General features: G+C 49.1%; 1 protein-coding gene across 4 annotated transcripts in view; it reads left to right on the top strand.

Annotated features, from left to right (window-relative positions):
• LOC140515288 (ras-related GTP-binding protein A) overlaps positions 1-14,856 on the top strand; it is a 42,915-nt gene that overhangs the window by 16,722 nt on the left and 11,337 nt on the right. For all 4 annotated transcript variants that reach the window (XM_072625920.1, XM_072625918.1, XM_072625921.1 and 1 more), the window contains 4 exons: positions 2,040-2,139; positions 7,405-7,471; positions 10,181-10,403; positions 13,394-13,489. In XM_072625920.1, coding sequence (XP_072482021.1) covers positions 2,040-2,139; positions 7,405-7,471; positions 10,181-10,403; positions 13,394-13,489 — 486 coding nt within the window. The remainder of the gene's footprint in view (positions 1-2,039; positions 2,140-7,404; positions 7,472-10,180; positions 10,404-13,393; positions 13,490-14,856) is intronic.

The following is a 14,856-nucleotide window of genomic DNA, read 5'->3' as shown; positions in this document are numbered from 1 at the left end:
TGGTATCTCTCTAGTACCAGGGAGCTCACTCAACTCCAGGCCATGGGCCTGTCAGGTCTAATGATTACATTTAGCTATAATCTGAAACTCTCAGCTGGTTTCCTTGTGGCGTTTGGAGCTGTTCCAATCCTTTCACCTCAGACTTTATCCCAATTCATTGTTACGTAATTGTGACTATAAGAAAGCAGATGGATACAATAGCCTTAAGTCGGTCACCTTCCTGACATTGTAAAAGTGAAGCAGATTTTGGCTGCTATCATTCAAGAGCCATTTCTTTAAGAAAAAAATTTCCTGTTCTCTTTTGGTTTTATATCTCCTTCATTGCCAACTACATCCCTCCCCCTCTCCTGCCCATACTATGTCATAAAGAATTTTCAAAAGTAAGAAACAAAGTCAGGTTAGCAAAAGCAGGAATTCTGTCAGTCAAGGCTGACAGTGTGTGCCGTTCACAAAGTGGTTCTTAAAGCATTTTTCTGTGTGCTCCTGGGAAGGAGAGATGCTAACCTCAAGGAGCTTTCATCATCCTGTCTTTTTTCCTTCTAGGGGCAGCTAGGTGGTACAGTGGATAGAGCACCAGTGCAGGAGTCAGGAGGACTTGAGTTCAAATCTCACCTCAGACACTTGACACTCCCTAGCTGTGTGACCTTGGGCAAGTCACTTAACCCCAATTGCCTCATCCTGGGTCATCTCCAGTCATTCTGATGAATATCTGGTCACAGGATTCAGATGGCTCTGCAGGAGAAGTGAGGCTGGTGACCTGCACAGCCCTCCCTCACTCAAAACAAAGTCAAGTGCAAGTTACGTCATCATCTCTCTGATGGCGTGGTCTTCTTTGGCAACGAAGGACGAGCACACACATCTCTTTCTCCTTCTGCCTAAAAAAAGGATGGTTATATCTCACCTCAATTGCTTAAGTGGTCTCCATGATCAAACTCCAGGCATTTTATCTTAGGGATGGACAGGGAAGATACAGCAGGAATTTCTCTCTCTTTTGTTATTTAGTTCTCTCTCTTGTCTCTCTGTATCTTACTCTCTGTCTCTGTGTCTCTGTTTCATTCTGTCTCTGTCTCACTCTGCCTCACTTTCACTCTCTGTCTTTGGCTCACTCTCTGTCTCACTTTCTGTGTGTCTCACTCTGTCTCTAATTCTCTGTCTTACTGTCTCTGACTCTCTCTTTGTCTGTCTCACTCTCTGTCCTACCCTTTCTCTGTCTCTGTCTCACTCTGTCTCTGTCTCACTCTCTGTTTCTGTGTCTCTGTCTCTCTATCTCACTCTCTGTCTCACTTTCTATCTCTGTGTCTGTCTCATTCTGTCTCCGTCTCAGTCTCTGTCTCTGATTCTCTGTCTTTATCTCTCCATCTCTGTCTCTCTCTCTGTCTCTGTCTCTCTTCAACAACGGGGCTCTTTCTTGAGACTTCCTTGGCCACTGCCAGTGGGCGCCCTGAGCCAGAGGGCACAGACAGGGCTGTAGCTTTTAACAGCCCAGTTCCTTTGGAAGCCCGTTGTCCTGCTGGAGATTTTACATGGGTCCAAGACAAAGTCCCCTGAGACAGTTACAACTTATTTGTGCTTTGTTTCTGGAGCCTGCTCCTATCCTGATATCTCAGCTTTATCAGAATCGGAGTAGACACAGGTGAGAGGGGTGAGAACCTTTAAGTTCTGCTGGGAAAGGAAGGTGAAGAGGGAGGAGGATGCCCGGCACCAAAACAGGACCCTTTGTAGTGCTAGCTGTTCCCCTACTTCATCTTGCATCCCTTGCATTGGTCTTGGATTTTGAGACTCCAGGACTTTTCCTTCAGGACATGTTTTCTCTACACAGGATTATATGTACAGTAAACCTTGAAGAAATGAGCCCGGGCCCTGTGGTGGTCTGGGACAATGACAAGAAGGTACCTGGTACCCAGAATTCCAGGCATCCGACTTGGCCTGGTAAACACCTTCCTGGCGAAGGTTCTTTGCCCTGTATTAAGTCTGGTGTCAGGGCCTGCATTCGTCGTTCACTTTAAGTAAACATTTTGTCTTCTTCTGTTACTTACCAGGTGCTGTTGATGGGTAAGAGCGGGTCTGGGAAGACTAGCATGAGATCAATCATCTTTGCAAATTACATTGCAAGAGACACCCGCCGCCTTGGCGCAACAAGTAAGCTCCTTCGTCTTCGCCTCAGATCCTAAAGCCACAGCTTTCCTAAACAGCCCCCAGAAACGCCTTTGACTTTTGGCACATGTCTTTAGAGGGCTCTTTCTTCAGAGCGCAGCTCTGTTTCCTTAGTGAACCAGACAGCTGCAGAAAATGGCCCCTACTGGAGGAGATGCCGTGTAGCCCAATTGCCAAGGCAGGGGGATGGAGATGGGTGGCTTGTCAGCAGAGGCTGCTGAGCTTCCAGGCCTCGAGGGTTGGTTGGACTGACTTCACTGGGAAATAGACCCTTTTGGTGGAATCTTCTATGGCCCTGGCCCCACTGTCAGGCATAAAGAGCCCAGTACTTTCGAGAATCAAGAGTAGTTAGTAGTTGCTTTGGGGAATATCAGTGGGTGGTTAGAGAACAGCTAGGCTCTCACTACCTGTCACTAGCAGCGAGTGGCTTTAGAGTAGCTTTAGGCTTTAGAGTGGCTAGGGTGGGGAGCCATGTTAGGCTACCTGCACGTGTTTGTGGCCGGTGGTATCATCAACTGCTCGCCTATATACAGATCCACTTGTGGGCTACAGCCAGCCTCCTCCCTCCCTCCTGTTAGGGTGTTCAGTTGGGTAACCCTGAGCTTCTGGGCCCTGGAGCCTTCAGGCCACATGCTGACCCTGATCTGATCCAACCTGAGTCGTCTCTGGGCCCCAGGAGCAGCTTTATTTCACATTCTTTGGCTTTATTTCTTGTTCTGGCTTTTTCTGTCTCTGAGACACTTATGTAGAAGTTTCTAATGGAGCTGGTGGGCCTGATGACAGGAATGTAGTGTGGACGGTTCCTTTGTCCCCCACTGCGTTTTAGCTTGGATAGCTTGTATTCACCAAGCTCTGGAAAGGTATTTTTTGGTCATAGTAACTCTAGTCCTTGGGCAAACCTAGTTACTGTGTAACCATCACTCTGTGATGCCGTGCAGATACATTTGTCAGCTCCTGGCGAGGCAGCCTTTTGATCACTTTGTTTTCCTTCCTTGCTTGAGTTCTTCCTGCTTTCGTTCTCTGCTTTCATTCCACCAGTGGCTGTCTTGGGGTGGAGAGGTGCTTTGTCACTTAGGGCAGTCACCATTCTTTGGGGGTGGCCTAGTGCCCTGGCCTTTCTAGTCCTTCATAAGTCCCCAGAATATTATTCACATGTCACAGAAACATTGATTGAATCTTGAAAGTGGAAAGACAAATCCGGGCTCGCCCTGGGTGGCCTTTAGCCTCTCTCCTCGCACGGTTTAACGGGGAGGGATACTTTGATGTAAGAGAAAGGTCTGACCGAGGAGTCAGGAAGAGCCAGATTCAAAGCCTGCTGCCTGTGCTGTGATTACCAGTTGGAGTTAGAGACTAGTCTTCTCCCTCCCCTTCTGTTTTCAGCGAGTTTGGTGCTTTTTGTCTGAGGCGTAGGTCTTCCAACAAGTTTGTTATTATTATTTCGGTACGATCCAGCCTTGGCCAGAAGGCAAGAAAGAAGGAAACCCCAGCATTCAGTAAGCGCCTGCCCTGCTCAGGCACTATGCTAAGAGCTTTACAAATGTTGTCTAATTTTATCCTCACAACAACCCTGGGAGGTAGGTGTGATTGTTACCCCTGTCTTACAGTTGAAGAAACTGAGGCAGACAGCATGACTTGCCCAGAGTCTCACAGCTAGGAAGTATCTGGGGTTGGATTTGAACTGAAGTCTTCCTGACTCCAGGCCCAGGGCTCTATCCACTGGGCCACCTAGCTGCCAAAAACTTTTAAGAAACATATGTTTTGCACATGGTAGGTACTTGTAATTTCCAGGCTTTGATGATTTTTTTGCTTTGAGCCATCAACTCGAGGCTCTCCTGGGCTTGATCTTTGACAACTGATCAGAGTCCTGCCCACTGCTACCTGATGCTGTCCTGCCACTGGTCCTGGCTAATTGTGGACAACACAACAGCATACTTAGAGGAGTATTTTAGGGAGATTAGTATGATAGGGAGATGGGAGTTGGCCTAGTGAATGGGACCTTGGAGTCAGACGCTGCTCAGCTATGTAACCGTGGGCAAGTCATTTCAATGCTGACTGCCTCAGTTTCCTCCTTTGTCAAATGAGGGCCTCCAAAGTGTCTGAGACCAGTTCTACTATTGACACTATCCAAGGATGGTAAACAATAACTAGGACTGGGTCACTGCTTTTTCATGTAGGCAAAGTTGGAGGCATGGGAGAGAGGTCAGAGGTGCCTCCAATCTGTGCTCTGTAGTGACCAAGGTAAGAAAGGGCAGGAATCAGTAGTCTGGAGGATTTCATCAAATCTCGGGCTTGAGTGGCAGAGGACCTGAGCTCCAATACCACATGTGACCCTTCCCTTCTTAGGGATTCCGTTTCCTTCTCAGCACAACTGGGGAATTGGACTAGGTCACCTCCAGGGTCCCTTCTAGCTTTTGAATCCATGACCCTCTGAAGGAAAGGATGGAAGAGCTGAGAGGTGTGATCTACCCTTAACAAGGTCTAGTAAGCACCCCCTCTGTGCCTGGCACTGTGCTAAGCCCTGGGGATGCAATGAAAGGCAAAAACACAGTCCCTGTCCTTAAGCAAATCCCAGTTTAATGGGGGAGAGAAAAAGCCAATAGTTATGTAGATTTAAGATTGAGACTTTGCAGTTAGAGGTTAAAGGGGAAGGCCTTGAGGAAGGGAAGGTGGCAGGAAAGTCCTCCTGTAGAAGGGCACATTGGGGCTGAGTCTTAAAGGAAGCCAGGAGGCAGAGGTGAGGAGAGAGAATACTCTAGGTATGGGGCACAGCCATTGCAAAGGTACACAGTGGGGAGATGGAGTGTGAGGTTCTAGAAAAAACAAGGACACCACTACTCCCATAGAATATGGAGGAGAGAAAGATGGAAGATTCTTGTTTGTCCTTGGTGGCATCAGGGAGGTGATGCCATGACATGCATGTGACTTGGATTTGAGGGAGGGAAGGCTGTGCAAAGTCACCAGCCTCACTTTCTCCTCCAGAGCCATCTGGGGCCAGTGAACAGATGTGGATAGAGATGACTGGAGATGGCTCCCAGAAGTTGTGAGAAGACTGTCCAGGGAAGAAGGGGCCAGGTTATGAAGAGCTTTGAATGCCAACTAGAGCAGTTTGTATTTGATTGTGGGGGTAAAAATCAACTCGAGTACATGGAGTAAGGGAATGACATGGTGAGAACTGTGCTTTAGAAAGGTCAGTTGAGGGTAGATTGGAATCAAGGCAGGGCAGCCTGCCTATATTAAGCAACTCTCATGTGTCAGGTACTGGGCTAAGCCCTGGGGATACAAAGAAAGGCAAAAAACCAGTCTGTTAGCAAGAACTTCACATTCGGCGGGGGGGGGTGGGGGGGGGTGGTGGCGAGAAGAATATGTGCATACAAGAAATACGCAGGGTAAATGGGGGAGAATCTCGAGAATGAGGTACTAGTGGCGCAGGCAGGCAGGAAAAGGTCTCTAGAAGGTAACATTGGAACTTAGTCTTGAAGGGGACCAGGGAAACCACAAGGCAGAAGGAAGGAGGTCTGGCCAGTGCAAAGGCAGGAGAAGAGGCTGCAATTTGAAAGGCTTTGCGTGCCAAAGAAAGGACTTTCCAGTTCATCTTAGAGGCGATAGGGAGCCACTGGGTTTTATAGAGTAGTGGGTGCTGTAGGACAGTCACTTGGACTGCCAAATGGAAGATGGAGTGGAGAGAGACTAAGAGAGAGAGCAACCAGAAGGCTACCAAGTTGGGCCTGTGCCGGGCAGCTGCAGTGGGAGTGGAGATGGAAGGTGGGAATGATTGGATGTGGTGATAAGAAGTTGACAAGCCTGGGTGACTGATAGGATGCAGGGACCCTTGACGGGGAAAGGAAATAACGGGAAAATTGGGAAGAGGGAAGGGTTTGGGCAGAAAGATGCTGAATTGGGTTTCAGATGCTCCCAGGACATCCAATGTGAGAATGTCCAGAAGGCAGGTGGTGACATGAGGCTAGAGTTTAGGAATAAGGTCTGGCTAGGTGTGTCCCTATATATAACAAGGAATCGCTGTCATAGAGGCACTAAACCGACCCATGGGAGCTTGGGAGACCACCGAGAAAAGCAATAGAGAGAGAGATGAGGAGAAGGTCAAGAACTGAGCCTGGGGCAGAGGGCCCCTCCAGCTCCGTTAGTGCAGCTGACTTGGCTGAGGCCCCAGTAAAGGAGACTGAGAAGAAACCAGCAGAGGTGGAGAAACCTTTGTTTTAGGTATTTCAAACCATCCTCCTGAGAAAGTGGCCCTTAGACTTCAGCAGATTGCCAGGAGTCCATGACAATACAAGGTTCAGAATCCCAGAATTAGGGAACATGGAGGAGGGGGGCCACTGGTGGCTGCTGGCAAGGTCAAGACTGTGACCCTCTCTGTATGCAGCTGTGGTGGGCCAGAGGAAGCAGTCATGGGAAAGAAGTAGACTGAGGAAATGGACAGGGAGGGTGTTAGAGGAGGGATCAGTGTGTGGGGGTGAAGGAGAGAAAGGCAGTGAACCAGGCAGAGAACTCACTGAGGAAGGAAGGAGACTGACCTAGGGGTCTGTAGCTGGCTAGTGGCCTGTGCAGTCTGAACTAACTGTGATCCTCCAAGGAGGAGCAATTTCTGAAGTGTGGCAGCAGAGGGAGAGTCTGTTGATGGCACTGGGCACTGGGCCACCACACCAAGGTGTCCATTGGAACATGGCAAGACCATGAAGGAGGAGTGAGGAGCCCTGGCTTCTAATCCTCACTCTCCCCTTCCTGCCTTGGGATTCTTTCTTTGTACTGACTGACACTACCTGCTTGGAAATCCTACTTCTCTGGCCTCAAGCATTAAAAGTGCTGAACTCAAACTTAGGAAGACCTGGGTTCCAATCAAGGGCAAGGCAGTTCCTCCTCTGAGTCTCCATTTCCTTGTCTGTAAGATTGGTGCCTGTGGTGTCTTCCTTATAGGGTTGTTGTGACGCTCAAGGGAGATCATGAATGTAAAGTCTTTGGCCAGACGCACATGTTTGCATGTGCACATGCCATTCAGCAAACAGTCTTGGTGACTGTTGGGGGACAGCCAGGTGTGGGGAGGACCCTACCCTAGAACAGCCTGCAGCTTGGGAAGCTGACTCAGAGTTTTCTGTAGGGCCCTGGCCCTGTGCCACACTGGTTGGGCTTTCCAAGGCAGGCTTCCCTCTGTGCTGTCAAAAGGGGAGTCCTGTCCTTGGTGGAATGTCTACCTTGTCTCGCAGCGATTCTAATTCTCTTCTGTCTCTTTTCCAGTTGACGTGGAACATTCTCATGTTCGATTTCTGGGAAACCTGGTACTGAACCTCTGGGACTGTGGTGGGTAGGTTTCATTTGCCTTCTCAGGCACTTGACCAGTTGGGGTATAAACAGAGCCTGGACCTCGACTTCTCCAGCTCAAGGTCTTCCTGACTCCAAGCCTGACCCTCTTTTCTTGCAGTGTCATGAGGGTCAGAGTGGCCCTGGGGTGCACTCTCAGATGTATAACAAACTGAGAGTTAGGTGGGCTGACTAAAGGGACCAACCCAGGAGCCCCAGTCACTGGAGGCTGTGTGTTCAAAGCACCTTTGAGCGCTCTCTGAATTTCCTATCTTCATCATTGGCCTGGTAGCTTGGTTGGATGGCTTTGAGATTTAAGTTGCCACAGCTACCTGAACCCATGCATTTCCTCCTCCTTTAGCCAGCTACTCCCATATCATCTGTTATTGTTTTTGTTGGCTTTTTGGGGGTGGGTGGGAGTGGAGGGCAAGAAAGAAAGTCTTGGTATCAAAGACTCGATAGAAGTTCCATATCCAAAATCCACGAAGGACTGACCTAAATGCCCAAGATCAAGATCCAGCTAGCTCCCAAAGGAACTGTGAACTGATCCAGCCATTTTGGAGAGCAAGCTGAAATTATGCCAGAGAGTTAGTACACTACGTATGCCCTTTGACCCCGAAATACCACTACTAGGTCTGTTTCTAAAGATGGCTGGGGGAAAGGAAAAGAACCTCTGTGTTGGAAGATGTTTATAGCAGGTCCCTCTGTGGTGGCACTTGCAGGAATGTCCATGAATTGGGAAGTGGTTGAACAAGCTGTGGTATATGGTAGTGATGGACCATTCTAGTGCCATGAGAAATGATGACCTCAGGGATCTTAGAAAAACATGAAAAGATGCGCAGAAAGCCATAAAGCAAAATGCCCAAAGATGTGAACAAATACAAGCAGAGGAAAAGAAATCCATTCTTTAATTCTGCTAAAGGGTTCTGGGTATGACACGTGAACCCTGGGTGGAGGGGAAGTGTCTAGTCCCCCACAGGTTTCTCTTTGGCATTCTCTAGTTTAAATGAGCTGGCTTCTCTTCTCGGTGGTAGCAGGAGTACATGTTTTCCACTCCATTCCCCAAAAGCCCACAGACGCAGAGTTGGGGGGAACTCTGTGGAAAAGTTCTGCTTTGGTTGAGCGTCTGCTTGGTCTCTGCTTCCCAGAAAGCCCTCTTAGGCAACGTGGTCTCTCCTGGCCCAGCGTCAAGATGTGGATTACGCTTCTAGCCAATAGTTTAGAGACATTCCTACTCATGCCCAAACCTTTCAGCTTCCTTTCCCACAAATCTCACTGTTTTCAGAGATGACTTGTGGGAGTTTGTGCCTTCTGTTCCAAACCAGGCTGATCCTTCCTTCCCAAGCACCTAGCCATCCTCACTCCTCCCACCCACAGCCAGCTTGTCCTCCTTGGAAATCTCAAGGTACCTGCTCCTTGCATCACGTATTTGTCCACCTTATACGTACTGCCTTTTTTTCTGGAAGGCATGTGTTTGCTTTCCTCCACAAGCTTTCTTGAGTGATGGAAGGGGAAGGGAAATGAGCATTTATATAGTGCTAACCACTATAACACTTTACAAATATTAACTCATTTCATCCCCACAACACCCTGGGAGACATGTACTACTATTTCTCCCTTTTTCCAGTTGAGGAAACTGAGACAGACTTTCTCAGGCTTCAACTACTGCATATATGAGGTTGGATTTGAACTCAGGTCTTCCTGGCTCCCAGCCCATTGCTCTGCCTGCTGCAGCGCTACTTAGCTGCCTCCCTGGTGCCTGATCCAGAAGGAGGTGGTGGGAGGGTGACGTTACAGTCATTCACCAAGTGTTCCTTGGTCTTCTTCAGCCCTGTGCTAAATTCAGGGAGCCTGGCCATAGAAGCCAGTTGGGATGGATGTGGAGGATGCTTCTGCTTCCTCTTCTGTGAGCTTGGGATGTCCTTAGGAAGATGAGGGAGGCCTGCACATGTGAAACATTGGAGCAGCAGGCCATGCCATGCAAGGGAACAGTAGAAAAAGTGGGCCTTCAGGGAGGAAGAGAGACTTTTGTGGAGTTGCAAGAGGCAGGATGGTGAAGAAGGCAGGGCTTGAGCTGCTCCTTGTAGGGAGTGAGGTAGGAGTTGAATGAGGTAGCATATTTTAGCGGCAAGGAAAGGGCTTGGCTGGAGGTAGGGAGGAGGGGTAACAGCTGAGCAAAGGTGTGGAGGTTGGAAGGAAAATCAGATATTCTGGGCACAGTGAGTAGGCTGACCTTATTAGTTTTGGAGGGTTTTCTCAATTCAAGCAGTCCCTCCTTCCCCCGTGGAGTGTTCTAAGGAGCCATGTGGCCAAACACATTTTTGTAACAAATCACCCTCTCCCATGGGAGGAGTGTTACATTCCTGATCAAAGACTTATATCCGCTAAATGATAGCCCAGACAGTGTAGACTGTATCCTAAAGCCCCAAATGGCAAGACTCTAAATCCCTATAATCATTTAAAATGGGGAACTGGAACCTTTAGGGGATATTTGGGGATGGCCTGCCAGAGGCTCCTCAGCTTCTTGGAGTGTTCCAGTTATTCCCTTTTCTCTATAAATTTCCTTGTAGAAAGAAGTCTTAGCTATGGTCTTAAGAGTCAGAGTTGAGATCCCTGCCCCCTTTCACATATGGCTGTTATAGCAGTGGTGTGAACTGTAAATAGGAGCCCCAAAGCTGGGGCGCATCAATCCTCTCTGTCTACTTCTCCCCAGCCAGGACACCTTCATGGAGAACTATTTTACCAGCCAGCGGGACAATATTTTCCGCAACGTGGAGGTTCTGATTTATGTGTTTGATGTGGAGAGCCGAGAGCTGGAGAAGGACATGCATTACTACCAGTCCTGCCTCGAGGCCATCCTTCAGAACTCCCCTGATGCCAAGATCTTCTGCCTTGTGCACAAAATGGATCTTGTTCAGGAGGACCAGCGGGACCTGGTAAGAAACTGTGGCACGGGTCGCTAGCCTGGTGGCATGCCTTGGCCCCTCTTAAAGAGGTGTAAGCAGAACAATGTACTGTTAGCTCCATTTTGGTCATAGGGTAGAGGGGATAGTTAGATAGCCCAGCCATGTGATGGCGCCAAAGAACCGTTACTTGGTTGACAAGGGCCTTTCCCTTCCTGTCTGCTCAGTACTTCCTCTGGGATCGGGAGTCAGGGGTCAGGGTTGGGGTTGGGGCTGGGGCCCAGGAACTAGGACCTAGAACCCAGGACTGTGCCACAACAAGAGAAAGGTTTATGAAATTAGGGATACATGTTGGTTGTTGTATTCTGAGGTCCCACAAAAATTTAATTTAAGATCAACTTGACAAAGAAGTGTTTTAGTTCAAAGCCTTAACTAAATAAACACTCCTGGGCACTCGCAAGATAGGTTTCACCTTGGATTCTAAAATGGACAAACCAGCCAAGGCAAACGAGTCTAACTTGAGCCCCCAATATCTAGGCTTGTGGCCTGTTTTTGTCTCCCCTTAATCTAGGAGTTGGGGTGCTGCAGTGGTTAGAGCTCTGGGTCAGGAGTCAGGAGGACCTGAGTTCAAATCCAGCCTCAGATACTCACCAGTTCTGGTTAAGTCACTTCCCTCTGTTGGCCTCAGTTTTCTCATCTGCAAAATGAGCTCCTTTCTCTGTCCCTTCTCTGATTCTGTGCCCTGGGGCTCAGAAAGGAGGGAGTCAGGAGGTGAGGGATCTGAGGCCATCAGCTGGCTCCTCCTTTTACAGATCTTAGGGAGCTGAGGCCCCCAAAGAAGAGACTCTTCCAACGTCACACAGCTAATACTTGCAGCAGAGGTTGGACTGAAACCCAGGCAGCGTTCAGCCTTCTTTCTGCTGCTCCCAATCCTCCAAGAGCCTGTAGGCAATGAGGGGGCACCACGGAACCCTGAGCCAGGAGGCAGGAAGACCTGAGTTTTAGTGCTGCCTCTGGGACTTCCTAGCTGTATAACCCTGGGCAAGTCACTGAACGTCTCCCTAAGTTTGTTCAACAGTAAAATGGGAATCATAAAAGTGCCTAACACCCTCCCCCACCCCCAGTGTTATGAGAACCAAATGAGGTCATATTTGTGAAAAACTCCTAGCACAATGATTGGCACATACAGGCACATGAAAAGTGCATGTTCCCTTCCCCTTTCCTTCCTTAAAAGAACATTCTATGGCTCCATTGTGTTTTTAGAAAGCTGAGCCAGAAGTTCAAATCCCAGTCTCCTGGCCAGGCCACAGAAGAGGTGCCCATTTGGCTGCAGGCCTGAGCCTGTGAAGGGACTTCTTGTATTCCGGAAGCTCTTTGATGACCATATTTGGAGTTGGAGCCATCTCTGCCCAGTACTCAGGCAGTAGCGGGACTGCATTTCCTAAACTCTTTTCTAATGGAAAGCTCCGTCAGGAAGCTTTGGAACTGATACTGTTCCGAGGCCTTCACCTGTAGGCCCGTGAGGCCGTCAGGATCAGAGCTACTCTGCTCTCTGCTTGGCAGTGCACATCTGGAAGCCCCCATAGCTAAACCGTGGCATTCTTGCCTTTGGTTCCAGGCTCCCTTGGTTCTCCACAAGGCTCAGGTCTGGAGCTCTGCTGTTACCTGTTTCTCCAAGACTTTTCGCTCTGTATCAGGAGGCATATGCTTGCATTTGGAGAAGGAAAAGGCACCTGGGGCCAGTGACCCCACTAGCCCAATAGCAGCTTTTGTATCATATTGGGAGACCCAGAAAATTTGCTTTCCTAAAGCTGTGCTCACGTTACCTGTGTGACCTTGGACAAGTCACTTCTTTGTGGGCCTCAGTTCCCTAAGATCTGTAAAAGGAAGAACCAAGTCTGCTGTGGCAGCTTGTGGCCTCAGATGCCTAGCCCCTGACTCACTCATGCCCTGCTTAGGCCCCAAGGCACAGAAGGGGTACATGATTGGTCCCTAGATGTCTTATTTCCAGAAGTTAGTATTCATTCCTGACCTAGGAGAAAGGAGCAAGAGAAAGCAGAGGGAGAGATAACTGCCTCTGCCAAAGTAGGGGCACCTCTGGGGAGAGGCGCTGTCCTCGACAAATGAAGTTTAGGGGATTGTGAGTACAAGAGAGAAACAATCAGAAAGAAGCACACAAAGATCTTGGGGAGGAAATCGAGGTTCGTTTGCTTGATGCTTTCAATGTTAGGGAAGCACTGGGTTTGCTTTATTGATTACCGTTCCAAAGGGGAATGAGGGTCAAGCCTTGGGTTGGCTCAGTGTGGCCAGAGTAGCAAAATGAGCCTCCTTTCCTCCTCTGTCGTTGCTCTGGCCCTGGGGGCAGCAGTGGAAAGGACAGACAGTGGGAACTCTTTCTGCTTCTATCAAGTTGGTAAAATACTGCTGAGCCATTGGGAGTCATTGGGATGACACAAACACGAGTGTGCTGGAGGGAGCAGGAAGGACGTTTAGGTGACACCTGCTTCAGCAGCCAGAGGCAACTGGCTGAGAACTTACTTAAAACAGACCATTCGTTAGAATTGGGCACTCCCCAAAAGGCTCACTTCCTTCTCCCATTTCACACTTGTTTTGAAGTGTCCTGGGATCTCTTAGCCCCTCCACTCCCTAGCTCCCAAGCCAGTTGAGGGCATATTTCCTGCTGCTTCTCTCAGGCACAAACATTACTAGGTATGTCTCTGGAACTGAGTTTTACTGTTAAAAGAATTTGCACTCGCTTCCATGTACGAAAGGATGGCCAAGTCAGGGGTGAGTGGGCAGCTTCGAGTTGACCTCACTTATGGGTAGTTCTTGCTATTGTACTTCAGTCCTAGCCAGTAGCATGTTTTGGGGGCCTAGAGATAGTGCGCCTCCATTCCTACCTCGATTTCCTTTAAGAAGGAAAACCAGCTGCTGACACTGGATCCTTGGTTTGTTTCCCCAAGGAAAGACAGGAACAATTGTTGGTCAGACATGTTAGATCCTTCTTTTTGTCTTTTCTTCAGATTTTTAAGGAACGCGAGGAAGACCTGAGACGGTTGTCCCGCCCGTTGGAATGTGCTTGTTTTCGAACATCTATCTGGGACGAAACACTCTATAAGGTTGGTACTTTTTCTCTTGAGTTCTCTCAATTGAAAATAGGAATCTCCAAATGATGGGAGAAAATTAACAGAGTGAAAATCTTACTCTGACTCCTGGCTTGTCTAAGTTTTGGAGAAAGAAGGCCCAGAGTGAAAATGAAGCATCACTGGTCACCTGAACAGTTTCCTAATAATATCAGGGATTTTTTGTGCTTAACCTCAGTGAACTTCTGACAGCTAGATGGCACAGTGGACAGAGCACTTGAACCTGAGTTCAAATCCAGCCTCAATCTCTTACTGACCCTGAGACAAGTCACTTCACCAGTGTTTGCTGCAGTGTCTTCAACTGTAAAATGGGAATCAGTAACACTTTTCTCTCAGGGTTTTGGGGAGGATCAAACGAGCTAATATTTGTAAAGCATTTAGCACGGCCCAGATTGCCTTCCTTCCCTCCCCTCCCCCTTCGGAAGTCTCGTCTACATCTGCAGCCACTACATGTATAGGTAGGTATACATGGGAGTGTGTGTATATTATGTGTGTACACACACACACTCCCCCTCCCCCTCCCCTTCCTCCTCTCCCTCTCCCTCTCTGTCTCTTCCTCTCTCTCTCTCTTTCTCTCTCTCCCCCTTCCCCTCCCCCTCTCCCCCTCCCCCTTCCTCTCTCTTTCTCTCCCCCTCTCCCTCTCCCCTTCTCCCTCTCCCCCTCTCCCTCTCCTCTCTCCCTCCTCCTCCCCCTTCTGAAGTCTCGCCTAAATCTGCAGACACTACATGCATAGGTAGGTATACATGGGAGTATGTGTATATTATGTGTGTACACACGTACACACACACATTCTCTCTCCCCCTTCCCCTCCCCTCCCCATCTCCCCCTCCCCATCTCCCTCCCTCTCTCTTTCTCCCCCCTCCCCTCCCCTCCTCCTCTCCCTCCCCCTCCCCCTTTCCCTCTCCCTCTCTCTGCCTCCCTCCTTCTCTCTCCCCCCTCCCCCTCCCCCTCTCCCTCCCTCTCCCTCTCTCTTTCTCCCCCCTCCCCTCCCCTCCCCTTTTCCTCCCCCTTTCCCTCTCTCTCTCTCTCTGCCTCCCTCCTTCTCTCTCTCCCCCCTCCCTCTCCCCCTCCCCCCCCCTCCCTCCCACACCCCTTTAGAAAAGTTTTGCCTTTCCCATCCCAGCTCACCACTTTCCCCCAGGCAACGCTAAAGGAGTTAAAGGGCTTGCTGAATTTTAATGACCTGTGGTGGCCTGGATTTTTTCCTTCCAAATGTTAATGAAGGCATCCCAGAATTGAACAAAAGTTTTTAATTGGAGTAACAATCAGTGGCTAATTTCTATTCCGTTTCATTCTTTCCCTCCCTTCTTCCAGTGGACCTTTGGCCCCAGGCTTAAAGCCTG

This window comes from Notamacropus eugenii, chromosome X (genome assembly GCF_028372415.1).
Source record: "Notamacropus eugenii isolate mMacEug1 chromosome X, mMacEug1.pri_v2, whole genome shotgun sequence".
Taxonomy (NCBI): Eukaryota; Metazoa; Chordata; class Mammalia; order Diprotodontia; family Macropodidae; genus Notamacropus; species Notamacropus eugenii.
This window is presented reverse-complemented; position numbering and strand designations above follow the sequence as displayed.